We start from the raw sequence: 16279 nt of genomic DNA, 5'->3' as shown, positions 1-16279 counted from the left end.
ACCTTACCTGGATGTCCTACTGTAGAGCACCTTACCTGGCTGTTCTACTGTAGAGCATTTTACCTGGCTGTCCTACTGTAGAATACCTTACCTGGCTATCCCACTGTAGAGCATTTTACCTGGCTGTCCTACTGTAGAATACCTTACCTGGATGTCCTACTGTAGAGCACCTCACATGGCTATCCCACTGTAGAATACCTCACCTGGCTGTCCTACTGTAGAATACCTCACCTGGCTATCCCACTGTAGAATACCTCACCTGGCTGTCCCACTGTAGAATACCTCACCTGGCTGTCCTACTGTAGAATACCTCACCTGGCTGTCCTACTGTAGAATACCTCACCTGGCTATCCCACTGTAGAATACCTCACCTGGCTGTCCCACTGTAGAATACCTCACCTGGCTGTCCTACTGTAGAATACCTCACCTGGCTGTCCTACTGTAGAATACCTCACCTGGCTGTCCCACTGTAGAATACCTCACCTGGCTGTCCTACTGTAGAATACCTCACCTGGCTGTCCTACTGTAGAATACCTTACCTGGATGTCCTACTGTAGAGCACCTCACCTGGCTATCCCACTGTAGAATACCTCACCTGGCTGTCCTACTGTAGAATACCTCACCTGGCTATCCCACTGTAGAATACCTCACCTGGCTGTCCCACTGTAGAATACCTCACCTGGCTGTCCTACTGTAGAATACCTCACCTGGCTGTCCTACTGTAGAATACCTTACCTGGCTATCCTACTGTAGAGCACCTTACCTGGCTGTTCTACTGTAGAATACCTTACCTGGATGTCCTACTGTAGAGCACCTTACCTGGCTGTTCTACTGTAGAGCATTTTACCTGGCTGTCCTACTGTAGAATACCTTACCTGGCTATCCCACTGTAGAGCATTTTACCTGGCTGTCCTACTGTAGAATACCTTACCTGGATGTCCTACTGTAGAGCACCTCACATGGCTATCCCACTGTAGAATACCTCACCTGGCTGTCCTACTGTAGAATACCTCACCTGGCTATCCCACTGTAGAATACCTCACCTGGCTGTCCCACTGTAGAATACCTCACCTGGCTGTCCTACTGTAGAATACCTCACCTGGCTGTCCTACTGTAGAATACCTCACCTGGCTATCCCACTGTAGAATACCTCACCTGGCTGTCCCACTGTAGAATACCTCACCTGGCTGTCCTACTGTAGAATACCTCACCTGGCTGTCCTACTGTAGAATACCTCACCTGGCTGTCCCACTGTAGAATACCTCACCTGGCTGTCCTACTGTAGAATACCTCACCTGGCTGTCCTACTGTAGAATACCTTACCTGGATGTCCTACTGTAGAGCACCTCACCTGGCTATCCCACTGTAGAATACCTCACCTGGCTGTCCTACTGTAGAATACCTCACCTGGCTATCCCACTGTAGAATACCTCACCTGGCTGTCCCACTGTAGAATACCTCACCTGGCTGTCCTACTGTAGAATACCTCACCTGGCTGTCCTACTGTAGAATACCTCACCTGGCTGTCCCACTGTAGAATACCTCACCTGGCTGTCCCACTGTAGAATACCTCACCTGGCTGTCCTACTGTAGAATACCTCACCTGGCTGTCCCACTGTAGAATACCTCACCTGGCTGTCCTACTGTAGAATACCTTACCTGGATGTCCTACTGTAGAATACCTTACCTGGCTATCCCACTGTAGAATACCTTACCTGGATGTTCTACTGTAGAATACCTTACCTGGCTATCCCACTGTAGAATACCTTACCTGGATGTTCTACTGTAGAATACCTTACCTGGCTATCCTACTGTAGAGCACCTTACCTGGCTGTCCCACTGTAGAATACCTTACCTGGATGTCCTACTGTAGAGCACCTTACCTGGCTGTTCTACTGTAGAATACCTTACCTGGCTGTCCCACTGTAGAATACCTTACCTGGCTATCCCACTGTAGAGCATTTTACCTGGCTGTCCTACTGTAGAGTATTTTACCTGGCTGTCCTACTGTAGAATACCTTACCTGGATGTCCTACTGTAGAGCACCTCACCTGGCTATCCCACTGTAGAATACCTCACCTGGCTGTCCTACTGTAGAATACCTCACCTGGCTATCCCACTGTAGAATACCTCACCTGGCTGTCCCACTGTAGAATACCTCACCTGGCTGTCCCACTGTAGAATACCTCACCTGGCTGTCCCACTGTAGAATACCTCACCTGGCTGTCCTACTGTAGAATACCTCACCTGGCTGCCCTACTGTAGAATACCTCACCTGGCTATCCCACTGTAGAATACCTCACCTGGCTGTCCCACTGTAGAATACCTCACCTGGCTGTCCCACTGTAGAATACCTCACCTGGCTGTACCACTGTAGAATACCTCACCTGGCTGTCCTACTGTAGAATACCTCACCTGGCTGTCCCACTGTAGAATACCTCACCTGGCTGTCCTACTGTAGAATACCTCACCTGGCTGTCCTACTGTAGAATACCTCACCTGGCTATCCCACTGTAGAATACCTCACCTGGCTATCCCACTGTAGAATACCTCACCTGGCTATCCCACTGTAGAATACCTTACCTGGCTATCCTACTGTAGAATACCTTACCTGGCTATCCCACTGTAGAATACCTTACCTGGATGTTCTACTGTAGAATACCTTACCTGGCTATCCCACTGTAGAATACCTTACCTGGATGTCCTACTGTAGAGCACCTCACCTGGCTGTCCTACTGTAGAGCACCTCACCTGGCTGTCCTACTGTAGAGCACCTCACCTGGCTATCCCACTGTAGAATACCTTACCTGGATGTCCTACTGTAGAGCACCTTACCTGGCTGTTCTACTGTAGAATACCTTACCTGGCTATCCCACTGTAGAGCATTTTACCTGGCTGTCCTACTGTAGAGCATTTTACCTGGCTGTCCTACTGTAGAACATCTTACCTAGCTGTCCTACTGTAGAGCATCTTACCTGGCTGGACTCTGTGCCGATCCCAGGGAGGTCCTGTACAGATCTCCGTCTCTGCGCCTCACAGGTGGCTGTGGACAAGATGGAGAGATAGAGGAACCATTAAAACCTAGAGACAGTTCCAGGGGGACTTGTCTGTCGTCTGTCCGCGTCTGCCTTAGGTCTGTGAAAAGTGGGGTATCCAAACCACAGAGCCACACAGAGACAGGACATTTGCACAGATTTAACCCCTGACTCCTTGGCCAGTCACATGTGCTCTGGTATGCCCATAGCATGACCATAGCGCAGTAGTCATCCCTCTCAACCCACACAATAACACGGCACAACACACACACACCTACCACATGAATAGCTAGGCCTCACTGTGTCACGTGGGGGGGGGGGGGGGGGGGGGCTGTGAGTAAGGGATGCTGGTGATGGGAAACTAGGGTATTTTAGGGCTCATAGCACATTGCTGGGCCTCAGACAAGACAAGGCCAACGGGCTGAACAGCACAATCAGGTCTGGTCTGTCCATGATCTGCACCCTGCCACCACTCCTTCATCCCCAGCCAAGGTAAACCTGAGGTTGGCTCTGACCTGCCTGACATCGTCAGAATTACAGGTGAAATTCCAGCCATCTGGCAGTTAGAAGTATTATTAGTTCGATCTATGCTGAAAAATTATGAACAATGTCTTCAGAGTTGGTTGTCTTCAGAGTCGGAATATTCAGCTGCTGTAAATGTTTTGGTGATGGGAGCACTGGAGGTCTTTTTTACCCTCCGCACACCCCTTGGCATCAATCCCAGACCCATACAACATTTTAACTACTGCAACAAGGGAAATATTTAAGGTGGAAACCATAAAAAACTATTTGGGACAATTGAAAATATTAGAAATGTAACTAAACAATACCCTCAACTTATTTTTTTCCCATTCTAAACTACAAAATTGTGAATGCATAACTTTTTACTTGATATGGAAGGTAACATCTAAAACTACCTGAAATGTAGGTTTACAAGACGTGGCACCAGAGGGAAAATGGATGTGGGAAATTGCCCCGGTCTATTGAGCTTGATGCCTTGATAAGCTCCTTTCCTGAGGACGGCTCACCTCTCAGTTCTGGGTGACTTTAACCTCCCCATGTCTACCTTTGACTCATTCCTCTCTGCCTCCTTCTTTCCACTCCTCTCCTCTTTTGACCTCACCCTCTCCCCATACTCACAAGGCAGGCAATACGCTTGACCTCATCTTTACTAGATGCTGTTCTTCCACTAACCTCATTGCAACTCCCCTCCAAGTCTCCGACCACTACCTTGTATCCTTTTCCCTCTCGCTCTCATCCAACACTTCCCACACTGCCCCTACTCGGATGGTATCGCGCCGTCCCAACCTCCGCTCTCTCTCCCCCGCTACTCTCTCCTCTTCCATCCTATCATCTCTTCCCTCTGCCCAAACCTTCTCCAACCTATCTCCTGATTCTGCCTCCTCAACCCTCCTCTCCTCCCTTTCTGCATCCTTTGACTCTCTATGTCCCCTATCCTCCAGGCCGGCTCGGTCCTCCCCTCCCGCTCCGTGGCTCGACGACTCATTGCGAGCTCACAGAACAGGGCTCCGGGCAGCCGAGCGGAAATGGAGGAAAACTCGCCTCCCTGCGGACCTGGCATCCTTTCACTCCCTCCTCTCTACATTTTCCTCTTCTGTCTCTGCTGCTAAAGCCACTTTCTACCACTCTAAATTCCAAGCATCTGCCTCTAACCCTAGGAAGCTCTTTGCCACCTTCTCCTCCCTCCTGAATCCTCCTCCCCCTCCCCCCCCCCCTCCTCCCTCTCTGCAGACGACTTCGTCAACCATTTTGAAAAGAAGGTCGACGACATCCGATCCTCGTTTGCTAAGTCAAACGACACCGCTGGTTCTGCTCACACTGCCCAACCCTGTGCTTTGACCTCTTTCTCCCCTCTCTCTCCAGATGAAATCTCGCGTCTTGTGATGGCCGGCCGCCCAACAACCTGCCCGCTTGACCCTATCCCCTCCTCTCTTCTCCAGACCATTTCCGGAGACCTTCTACCTTACCTCACCTCGCTCATCAACTCATCCTTGACCGCTGGCTACGTCCCTTCCGTCTTCAAGAGAGCGAGAGTTGCACCCCTTCTGAAAAAACCTACACTCGATCCCTCCGATGTCAACAACTACAGACCAGTATCCCTTCTTTCTTTTCTCTCCAAAACTCTTGAACGTGCCGTCCTTGGCCAGCTCTCCTGCTATCTCTCTCAGAATGACCTTCTTGATCCAAATCAGTCAGGTTTCAAGACTAGTCACTCAACTGAGACTGCTCTTCTCTGTATCACGGAGGCGCTCCGCACTGCTAAAGCTAACTCTCTCTCCTCTGCTCTCATCCTTCTAGACCTATCGGCTGCCTTCGATACTGTGAACCATCAGATCCTCCTCTCCACCCTCTCCGAGTTGGGCATCTCCGGCGCGGCCCACGCTTGGATTGCGTCCTACCTGACAGGTCGCTCCTACCAGGTGGCGTGGCGAGAATCTGTCTCCTCACCACGCGCTCTCACCACTGGTGTCCCCCAGGGCTCTGTTCTAGGCCCTCTCCTATTCTCGCTATACACCAAGTCACTTGGCTCTGTCATAACCTCACATGGTCTCTCCTATCATTGCTATGCAGACGACACACAATTAATCTTCTCCTTTCCCCCTTCTGATGACCAGGTGGCGAATCGCATCTCTGCATGTCTGGCAGACATATCAGTGTGGATGACGGATCACCACCTCAAGCTGAACCTCGGCAAGACGGAGCTGCTCTTCCTCCCGGGGAAGGACTGTCCGTTCCATGATCTCGCCATCACGGTTGACAACTCCATTGTGTCCTCCTCCCAGAGCGCTAAGAACCTTGGCGTGATCCTGGACAACACCCTGTCGTTCTCCACTAACATCAAGGCGGTGGCCCGTTCCTGTAGGTTCATGCTCTACAACATCCGCAGAGTACGACCCTGCCTCACACAGGAAGCGGCGCAGGTCCTAATCCAGGCACTTGTCATCTCCCGTCTGGATTACTGCAACTCGCTGTTGGCTGGGCTCCCTGCCTGTGCCATTAAACCCCTACAACTCATCCAGAACGCCGCAGCCCGTCTGGTGTTCAACCTTCCCAAGTTCTCTCACGTCACCCCGCTCCTCCGCTCTCTCCACTGGCTTCCAGTTGAAGCTCGCATCCGCTACAAGACCATGGTGCTTGCCTACGGAGCTGTGAGGGGAACGGCACCTCAGTACCTTCAGGCTCTGATCAGGCCCTACACCCAAACAAGGGCACTGCGTTCATCCACCTCTGGCCTGCTCGCCTCCCTACCACTGAGGAAGTACAGTTCCCGCTCAGCCCAGTCAAAACTGTTCGCTGCTCTGGCACCCCAATGGTGGAACAAACTCCCTCACGACGCCAGGACAGCGGAGTCAATCACCACCTTCCGGAGACACCTGAAACCCCACCTCTTCAAGGAATACCTAGGATAGGATAAAGCAATCCTTCTGCCCCCCCCCTTAAAAGATCTAGATGCACTATTGTAAAGTGGCTGTTCCACTGGATGTCATTAGGTGAATGCACCAATTTGTAAGTCGCTCTGGATAAGAGCGTCTGCTAAATGACTTAAATGTAAATGTAATGTAAATGTCTATTTTCTGGTAAAGTAGGTCTAAGCACTGGTCTAACCATTTTAACTTGACCTCTCTTATTGCACAAAACTCCAAAACAAATAGACACTACACACAGGCAGACACACACACACACAGAGAGAAACAAACAATACACTGAATGTTGGATTGAGACAAATGCTCATTTGTCACTGCAGTAATTGTTGATCTAGGCCTATAAAGTGCCTTCAGAAAGTATTCATACCCATTCGACGTATCCCATATTTTGTTGTGTTACAGCCTGAATTAAAAATGGAAATTAGAAAATGTATTGAAAATCAAACACAGAAATATCTAATTTACATAAGTATTCACACCCCTGAGTCACCACATGTAAGAATCACCTTTGGCAGGTATTACAGCTGAGTCTTTCTTGTTCTCTAGTTAGATTGTACAATATTTGCACATTATTCGTTGAAAAAAATCATTCAAGCTCTGTCAAGTTGGTTGTTGATCATTCCATGAGTAATTTTCAAATCTTACTACTCGGGAACATTGAACGTGGTCTGTGCAAGCAATTCCAGTGTATATTTGGCCTTCTGATTTAGGGTAGTGTCTTGCTGAAAGGTGAATTTGTCTCCCAGTGTCTGTTGGAAAGTAGACTGAACCAGGTTTTTCTCTAGGATTTTGCCTATGCTTAGATCTATTCCATTTATTTTGATCTTAAACTCCTAAGTCAATGACAAGCATGCAAATAACATAATGCAGCCACCACCCTGCTTGAAAATATGAAGAGTGGTACTCAGTGATGCGTTGTTATTGCTCCAAACATAACACTTTGTGTTCAATACATAGTTACTTTCTTTGCCAAATGTTTTGCAGTTTTATTTAAGTGCCTTATTGCATACAGAATGCATGTTAGGAATATTTTGATTCTGTACAGTCTTCCTTTTCACTCTGTCATTTAGCTTAGTATTGTGCTGGAACTACAATGTTGTTGATGCATCCTCAATTCTCCCACTATCACAGTCATTAAACTGGAACTGTTTAAAAGTCACCATTGGCCTCATGGTGAAATCCCTTAGTTCAGTTAAAGGAGAGGACGGAAACCACTAGGAAGGACACCTGTATCTTTGTAATGACTGGGTGTATTGATACACCATCCAAAATGTAATTAACAACTTCACCATGCAGAAAAAGGGATATTCAATGTTTTTATTTTTACCCATCTACCAATAGGTGCCCTTCTTTGCAATGCATTGGAAAACCTCCCTGGTCTTTCTGGTTGAATCTGTGTTGGAAATTCACTGATAGACTGAGGGACATTACAGATGTGTGGGATACAAGGAAGAGGTAGTCATTCAAAAATCATGTTAAACACTATTGCACACAGAGTCCATGCAACTTGTGACATTTTTACTCATTAACTTATTTAAGCTTGCCATAACAAAATAGTTGAATACTTAGACATTTTAGCTTTTTATTTTTAATAAAATGTGTAAAAATGTGTAAAAACCTAATTCCAATTTGACATTATGGGTATTGTGTGTAGGCCAGTGACATAAAAACTCAATTTAATCCATTTTAAATTCAGGCTGTAACACAACACATTGAAAAGGTCAAGTGGCGTGAATACTTTCTGAAGTCACTGTAGATCAGAATAAGGTCCTGTTATTGTGATTGTTGTTTTGCGTGTAAAAATAATATACTTTGCTGCTGTCAAGTATGTACAATATGGCAACAGAGGTGCTTGCGAGCATAGCCATTTGAAGTCACACCCTACTATGAGAACACTGAATAGACATTTTAATTAGAATGCCAATCCAGAACTTCAAAAAACTTGAGTAATGCTTCATACTAATTAAACTACTAAATGGAAACTAGGTTCAAATGAACTGAAGAAATGAGTGACATCTAGGTGTGCCACATACAGTGATAACAACCTTGTCATACATTTAATATCCCCTTACGTCAGCCCTCTCCTTTAGTCACTGATTAATTAACTACTCATTCGACATGTCTCTCGCAGCTCCTCCTTCCTAAATAGAAAGGCCTTTTTTTGTTTGAAATCCTGCTGTCCCCGTTTCCGTCATACTCATCTGGGGTGGTAATAATAGCTGTGACCCTCAATGTGAGGTAAATCAATCAAATCGACAAAGTTAATGGATGCAAAGAGAGAAAAAAAAAATGTTGCCAAGCTTTTAACAGACGTCCTCTATGCATGAAAGACAAGGACGAGCTGAGAGAGGAGCTCAACTCCAGACAGAGCAAGCCAAGCCAACCAATTTACTTCCTGCATGCCTGCAGCAAAGCCAGAAGGACATCTGAGAAACAGACAGGGCCATGAGTTATGAATCTTATCACATCCATTTCACCCCCCCTTCTGATGGCATGATGATAAAAATAACCTGATGACATGCCCCTTAATCAACAGTCTATTATATTGTTTTTGCACATCAGGCTAACACGTTTGGATCCATGAATCTGGATTAGATATGTTGATTAAAAGATGGATCTGTGTGAATTGAAACAGCTTGATCAGCATCTTGTGCCTGAAGGGTGAAACACAGATAAGACCGCCACCATGTGTAACTCATGTCCCTCTTAACGTCTAACAAAACCACAAAAGACAGAGGAAAAAGAGAACTGTGTGTGTTACTCCAGGTTTATCATCATCCATAGCCTCAATACTGATTTGTATTGAGTCATCACTGGTGGTAATATCCCCTTACTAAATAATATCCCCTTACTTCAATTCAATTGTAAAGTGTCAAGGCAGAATATAAGAACTGCATGCCAAATGGCACCCTAATCCATTTTTAGTACTCTACTTTTGACCAGGGCCCATAGGGCCTCTATAGGGAATAGGGTGATATTTGAGACGGATCGACTACAAGCGGCCCCTGTAGCCTGTGAGACCTGGAGTAACAGACACTAAAGGCCCAGCAGTGTCCGAGCAACCCACTGATTCAGTTCAGCCAAGCCAGCTATACCCAGGGTACCAGGTAGCCTGGTGGTCCGCACTGGTACCTGTGACGACGATCTTGGGAACGTCCAGAATGGTGCCAAATGACGCTGTTTTACGGTGGCCTCGTTTATACTGGGGACGTGCTGCAACAAATACACACACATAGCTGGCGTACACATGCAGACGAAGAGAGGGCCCAGAGCTGGAGCATACATGTCAGACGCTGCTCTCTTCTCGCTACCCTCTAGACTGTATTGACATGCAGAGCACATACATGCACAATGCACGGGCAACATGCATCCTGTCCTGAGGTTGGTTGGTTAATATGACAACACAGTGCTAGAGATGCTGCATAGGAAGTCTCAGCACAGACATGACAGGCATTTGGTTAACAAACAGTTTGACTGTACCAATAGAATATGTATGATAAATGGAATAAAATAAATTGATCAAACCATATTGATGGCACCAAATACTGTAATATATAGTAACCATTGAGGAGCACTGAAGATAAACAGATGATAAAGCTAAATATATTACATTTTAAACTAATATTTATATGATATACCATATACAGCATCAACAATGTGAAATAATTATATACAATAAGACAGACAACTGAAGACATTTCACAGAAAACAGTCTCACATTAAGCTGAAAAGAAAGCGTGAGGAAAAACCCTGACAAATATAGACTAAGGCTAATTGTAGCTTACTCATGCCTTGGACGCTTAATTTTGACAAGGCAGATGATGAATACAAGGCATTCTCTCTGGCTGTGTTTAGACAGTTTAGACAATTCTGATCTTTTTCTTCCACTAATTGGTCTTTGGAACAATAAGATCAGCTCTGAAAAAGATCCAATGTGATTTGTCAAAAGACCAATTAGTGGAAGAAAGATCAGAATTGGGCTGCCTGTCTATAAAGCTCAGCCTCTGAGCCTTAGATCTGTGTGAAGAAGGGGAGATGACTGGCACCAGTGCTGAGGGGCATATGGAGGAGCTTACATGAGTGAGGCATCACCTCGGAGATGAAAGCAGATGAAATGTATCTTGACAGACAGGGAGACATGATTTACATTGAAGTCATTTTAGCAGAAACTCTTATCCAAAGCAACTTACAGTAACAGTCAAAAGTTTGGACACACCTACTCATTCCAGGGTTTTTCTTTATTTGTACTATTTTCTACTTTGCAGAATAATAGCGAAGACATCAAAACTATGAAATAACACACATGGAATCATGTAGTAACCAAAAAAAAATTGTTAAACAAATCAAAATATATTTTAGATTCTTCAAAGTAATAGTTGTGGAAAAAGTACGCAACTATCATACTTGAGTAAAAGTAAAGATACCCTAATAGTAAATTACTCAAGTAAAAGTGGCCCGGTAAAATTCTACTTGAGTAAAACTATAAAAGTATTTGGTTTAAAATATACTTAAGTATCAAAAGTAAAAATAATTTAAAATTCCTTATATTAAGTAAACCAGATGGCACCACATATATTTTTTTTTTACCAACATTCAGACAATTTACAAACGAAGCATGTGCGTTTAGTGATTCCGCCAGATCAGAGGCAGTAGGGATGACCAGGGATGTTCGGTTGATAAGTGCGTGAATTTGACTATTTTCCTGTCCTGCTAAGCATTCACTTAACGAGTACTTTTGGGTGTCAAGGAAAATGTATGGAGTAAAAAGTACAATATTTTCTTAAGGAATGTAGTGAAGTAAAAGTAGTCAAAAATATAAATAGTAAAGTAAAGTACAGATACCCCAAAAAACAACTTAAGTAGCACATTAAAGTATTTTTACCTAAATACTTACACCACTGCAAAGTAGCCACCCTTTATCCTTGATGACAGCTTTGAACTCTTGGCATTCTCTCAACCAGCTTCATGAGGAATGCTTTTCCAACAGTCTTGAAGGAGTTCCCACATATGCTGAGCACTTGGTTGGGTGCTTTTCCTTCACTTTGCAGACCAACTCATCCCAAACCATCTCAATTCGGTTGAGGTTGGGTGATTGTGCAGGCCAGCTCATCTGATGCAGCACTCCATCATTCTCCTTCTTGGTCAAATAGCACTTATACAGCCTGGAGGTGTGTTGGGTCATTGTCCCGATGAAAAAAAAAATGGTACTCCCACTAAGCCCAAACCAGATGGGGTGGCGCATCGCTGCAGAATGCTGTAGTAGCCATGCTGGTTAAGTGTGCCTTGAATTCTAAATAAATCAGACAGTGTCACCAGCAAAGCACCCCCACCTCATCCGTTCACCTAATCTGTATCTCACAAAGACAAGGCGGTTGGAACCGAAAATCTCCAATTTGGACTCATCACACCAAAAGGACAGATTTCCACCGGTCTAATGTCCATTGCTCGTGTTTCTTGGCCCAAGCAAGACTTTTCTTATTATTGGTGTCCTTTAGTAGTGCTTTCTTTGCAGAAATTTGATCATGAAGGCCTGATTCACACAGTCTCCTCTGAGAAGTTGATGTTGACATGTGTCTGCTACTTGTACTCTGTGAATCATTTATTTGTGTTGCAATCTGACATGTTCCGCAGCAGAGGTAACTCTGCGTCTTCCTTTCCTGTGGTAGTCCTCATGAGAGCCAGTAACATCATAGCACTTGATGGTTTTTGTTACTGCACTTGAAGAAACTTTCAAAGTTATTTTCCATATTGACTGACCTTCATGTCTTATAGTAATGATGGACTGTCATTTCTCTTTGCTTATTTGAGCTGTTCTGCCATAATATGGACTTGGTCTTTTACTAAATAGGGCTATCTTCTGTATACCCACCCTACCTTGTCACAACACAACTGGCTCAAATGCATTAAGGAAAGAAATTCAACAAATGAACTTTTAACAAGGCAAACCTGTTCACTGAAACGCATTACAGGTGACTACCTCATGAAGCTGGTTGAGAGAATGCCAAGAGTATGCAAAGCTGTCATAAAAGCAAAGGGTGGCTACTTTGAAGAATTGCAAATATAAAATCTATTTTGATTTGTTTAACACTTTGCTTACCACATGATTCCATATGTGTTATTTCATAGTCGTGAAGTCTTCACTATTATTCTACAATGTAGAAAATAGTACAAATAAAGAAAAACCCTGGAAAGAGTAGGTGTATCCAAACTTCTGGCTAGTACTGTACATGAGCAATTAGGGTTAAGTGCCTTGCTCAAGGTCACATGGACAGAGTATTTTTTTTGTCTCACTTAGTCGGCCTGGGGCTTTGAACCAGTAACCTTTTGGTTACTGGCCCAACGCTCTTAAAGGCTAGGCTACCTGCCAACCTGATAGTAGCTTTAATGGCGTAGGATGCCTTTATCGCTCTCTCTCGTACTGAAATAAAACTGACTTCATTAGCTGACGTAACATTACTGTAAGTATGAACTGTATGCATCTCTTCTAGAAGTGTGTGATGTGTCAAATATGTAGTCCTATACTTGTATAATCCATTTTGGGGTGTGTGAAGGGTGTTGATTCTGAAGTTACCTGTTGGAGCGAAAGGCACCCTGTGCTCCAGCTCTGACAGGTCTGCGCTCATTCTTTTGCTCTCTGAGGGCAGCAGACTGTGTGTTCGCTCCGACAGGCTCTCAACACTGCTCCCTCTGGACAGAGGCAGGCTCCACAACGGGTCTACCTGAGAGCACAGACAAAACAGATACTGTTGGCCTACAGTACATTTTACTACTTATTCAGTGTGGTCAAAAAGCCTCAATTACATTTTGTGCACTGATGATTACATCAAAATGACCGTGATTACTTTCATATGATGCTTGTTTAAATCATTTTGTTCATATCCACACAAATGTAGCTAATTGCATTAATTTGTCTACCTTCTCTCACCTAGACACCTGACAAAGTAAATTGCTCAGGTTTAATGGTTGTGATAGACATGGCAAGCCAAGTACCAGTACAGGTTGCTGCGTTACCTTTGGCCTGAACTGATGTGCAAACTGAGGTGTGATCTTGATGGTGTCGTTGCTCCCTGGAGAGTCCCCATGCTCCATGTTTGTATCACTCTTGTTGCTGTTGCAAGTGTAATCCACATAGGAACCTGTAATACCCAATAGAGAGGTGAGACGTGAGATATTTCCACATTACGCCCATGATGTTTTATGTAGGTAAAACTAATGAAGATAATAAAAGCGTCCACTATTTCAACGATATAGATGTAGCTACCTGTACTGGTGGCCGAGCTACTCTGTCCTTCATCTGAAGACTGGTACGGATATTGCAAGGGTTCATCAGATCCTGGGAAGCACTGGAAAAGAGAGGTTGACAGAAAACGTAACAGCGACATTCCCAACACTGACCATCTGACCAGACAAGCAGCTTGAGAACAGGACACCATGGTTAAGAGTCCTCCTTGCGGGGCCTCCCGGGTGGCGCACTGCGCCACCAGAGTCTCTGGGTTCGCGCCCAGGCTCTGTCGCAGCCGGCCGCGACCGGGAGGTCCGTGGGGCGACGCACAATTGGCATAGCGTCGTCCGGGGTAGGGAGGGTTTGGCCGGTAGGGATATCCTTGTCTCATCGCGCTCCAGCGACTCCTGTGGCGGGCCGGGCGCAGTGCGCGCCATCCAAGGGGGCCAGGTACACGGTGTTTCCTCCGACACATTGGTGCAGCTGGCTTCCGGGTTGGAGGCGCGCTGTGTTAAGAAGCAGTACGGCTGGTTGGGTTGTGCTTCGGAGGACGCATGGCTTTCGTCCTTCGTCTCTCCCGAGCCCGTACGGGAGTTGTAGCGATGAGACAAGGTAGTAATTACTAGCGATTGGATACCACGAAAATTGGGGAGAAAATAGGATAAAAATTTTAATAAAATAAAATAAAAAAAAGAGTCCTCCTTGCATCCAGGATCGGTGTCGGCATGGAATTCAAAAGAACACTGGAATGGACACTGTGGAGATCACTTGTCTGCAGGGTGGCCATCTTGGTAAGGCATTCAATTTAATTTAATACATCTCTATAAGTATGAGTGTTTGTGTGTAGGAGGGCCTTACTCGCATAAGATGGGTCATGATCTTGACTATCTCCTCCATGGAGGGTCTCTGGGAAGGGTCTTTAGACCAGCAGCGGGTCATCAGGCTCTCAATGGGTTTGGGTAAGCTCTTGATGAGCGGTGGCCGGGTGCCTGGACATTATCAATACAAACAGAAAGAAAAGACGCACTACGTCAACATTTATCACTATCAATACAAACACCCAAACACAATAAAATGGATGGAGAGGTCAAAGGTTATACAAACGCAATCTTTTAAAAATCTAATCAAGTTCTAGAAAGTTAATTTCAGTACAAGTAAACACTTCTAATCTAATGCAAATGAAAGCCCCTGCTGTGGTGGCACCGCTAATTTGTCGGAATGACAGACGCAGTAGTGTCGTGTCCCCAGGTGTGCTCCTGTTCTCAGACAGTCCGTGTTCCATTAGCATTCTGCTCCATCACTCTACTGTGCGACGGAAGGAACAGCAGGGAGCGCTATACAGGTGAGTCTGTCTTTTAATTGCGCTTCCCCGTCAGCCTCGTAACTCATTTAATCTCACAGCAGGTCTCACTGGGCAGCCGCCAGGGTGATTGACATGTCAGCACAGAGATGAACTCATTCAGCTCCCCCACCTACTTCCTCTTAGACTCACCGTTATGCACAGCCCACATGATGCGGAAGGCCGGCCCTCCAATCTCGTCAAAGGGCTTCCTGCGTGTGATCACCTCCCAGAGAATGATGCCCCAGCTGAACACATCACACTTCTCGCTGTAATTGCTGCCTGAAAGCACATAGGAGAAACAGCTCCACCCAGGGCCTTTCAGATTGCTCTGATTGACTGATGAAAAGTAAGTCTAAAACAAGCACAGTTAATATGTGTGAGTAGTGTTGGGGAGAAGGGGTATGTGCTTGGGAAAGCACAGGAGCATCCATCTGGTCTGCGCACCTTAAGAACATATGTGTGATGAAAATAAGGAGGCAATTTTAGTTCAGGGCCACTCCTGAGATGCTTAATTACTGTGACTATGTTGTGGAATTAAACTACTCTTCACACAGACGTTTGGGTTGTGTCCCAAATGGCACCCTATTCAGTGCACTTCTTTTGACCAAGGCCCATAATGCACTATATAAGGAATAGGGTGTCATTTGGAACTTCAGATTTTAAGTTGCTTTGCTGCCAAGGCCTTTTTTAATAACATTTCTCCCCGTGATGCAAATTAGCTTTACGGAGGTCATTCTGGGGGCAAATGTGAGCTGTTTAAATTGCATGGAAATCATGTTACTCCCTTAAACAAGATAATAACAATTCATGTTACTCCCTTAAACAAGATAATGACTATTCATGTTACTCCCTTAAACAAGATAATTACTATTTCCTTTGCGTTTCCTCCTGACCCCCTTGACAAGAGGCTGCCTCAATGTGCTTTGTAAAACAAAGTACATTAGGCCAGGGATTCCCAAACTCGGTCCTGGGGCCCCTCCTGGGTGCATGTACAGTGGGGCAAAAACGTATTTAGTCAGCCACCAATTGTGCAAGTTCTCCCACTTAAAAAGATGAGAGAGGCCTGTAATTTTCATCATAGCTACACTTCAACTATGACAGACAAAATTAGAAAAAAAATCCAGAAAATCACATTGTAGGATTTTTTATGAATTTATTTGCAAATTATGGTGGAAAATAAGTATTTGGTCACCTTCAAACAAGCAAGATTTCTGGCTCTCACAGACCTGTAACT

General features: G+C 45.2%; 1 protein-coding gene across 2 annotated transcripts in view; it reads right to left on the bottom strand.

Annotated features, from left to right (window-relative positions):
• Positions 1 to 16279, bottom strand: part of LOC129817570 (mitogen-activated protein kinase kinase kinase 7-like) — a 38537-nt gene that overhangs the window by 12254 nt on the left and 10004 nt on the right. The window contains exons 7-13 of one of the 2 annotated variants that reach the window (XM_055872956.1): positions 15196 to 15320; positions 14562 to 14692; positions 13743 to 13824; positions 13493 to 13617; positions 13053 to 13200; positions 9614 to 9694; positions 2976 to 3043 (exon numbers count right to left, since the gene is read on the bottom strand). In XM_055872956.1, the coding sequence (XP_055728931.1) occupies positions 2976 to 3043; positions 9614 to 9694; positions 13053 to 13200; positions 13493 to 13617; positions 13743 to 13824; positions 14562 to 14692; positions 15196 to 15320 (760 nt within the window). The remainder of the gene's footprint in view (positions 1 to 2975; positions 3044 to 9613; positions 9695 to 13052; positions 13201 to 13492; positions 13618 to 13742; positions 13825 to 14561; positions 14693 to 15195; positions 15321 to 16279) is intronic. The other variant, XM_055872957.1, reaches the window with a different exon arrangement.

The sequence above is a fragment of the Salvelinus fontinalis genome, chromosome 20, assembly GCF_029448725.1.
Source record: "Salvelinus fontinalis isolate EN_2023a chromosome 20, ASM2944872v1, whole genome shotgun sequence".
Classification (NCBI taxonomy): Eukaryota; Metazoa; Chordata; class Actinopteri; order Salmoniformes; family Salmonidae; genus Salvelinus; species Salvelinus fontinalis.
The sequence above is the reverse complement of the archived record's forward strand: the minus strand, read 5'-3'. Positions and strand labels throughout refer to the sequence as shown.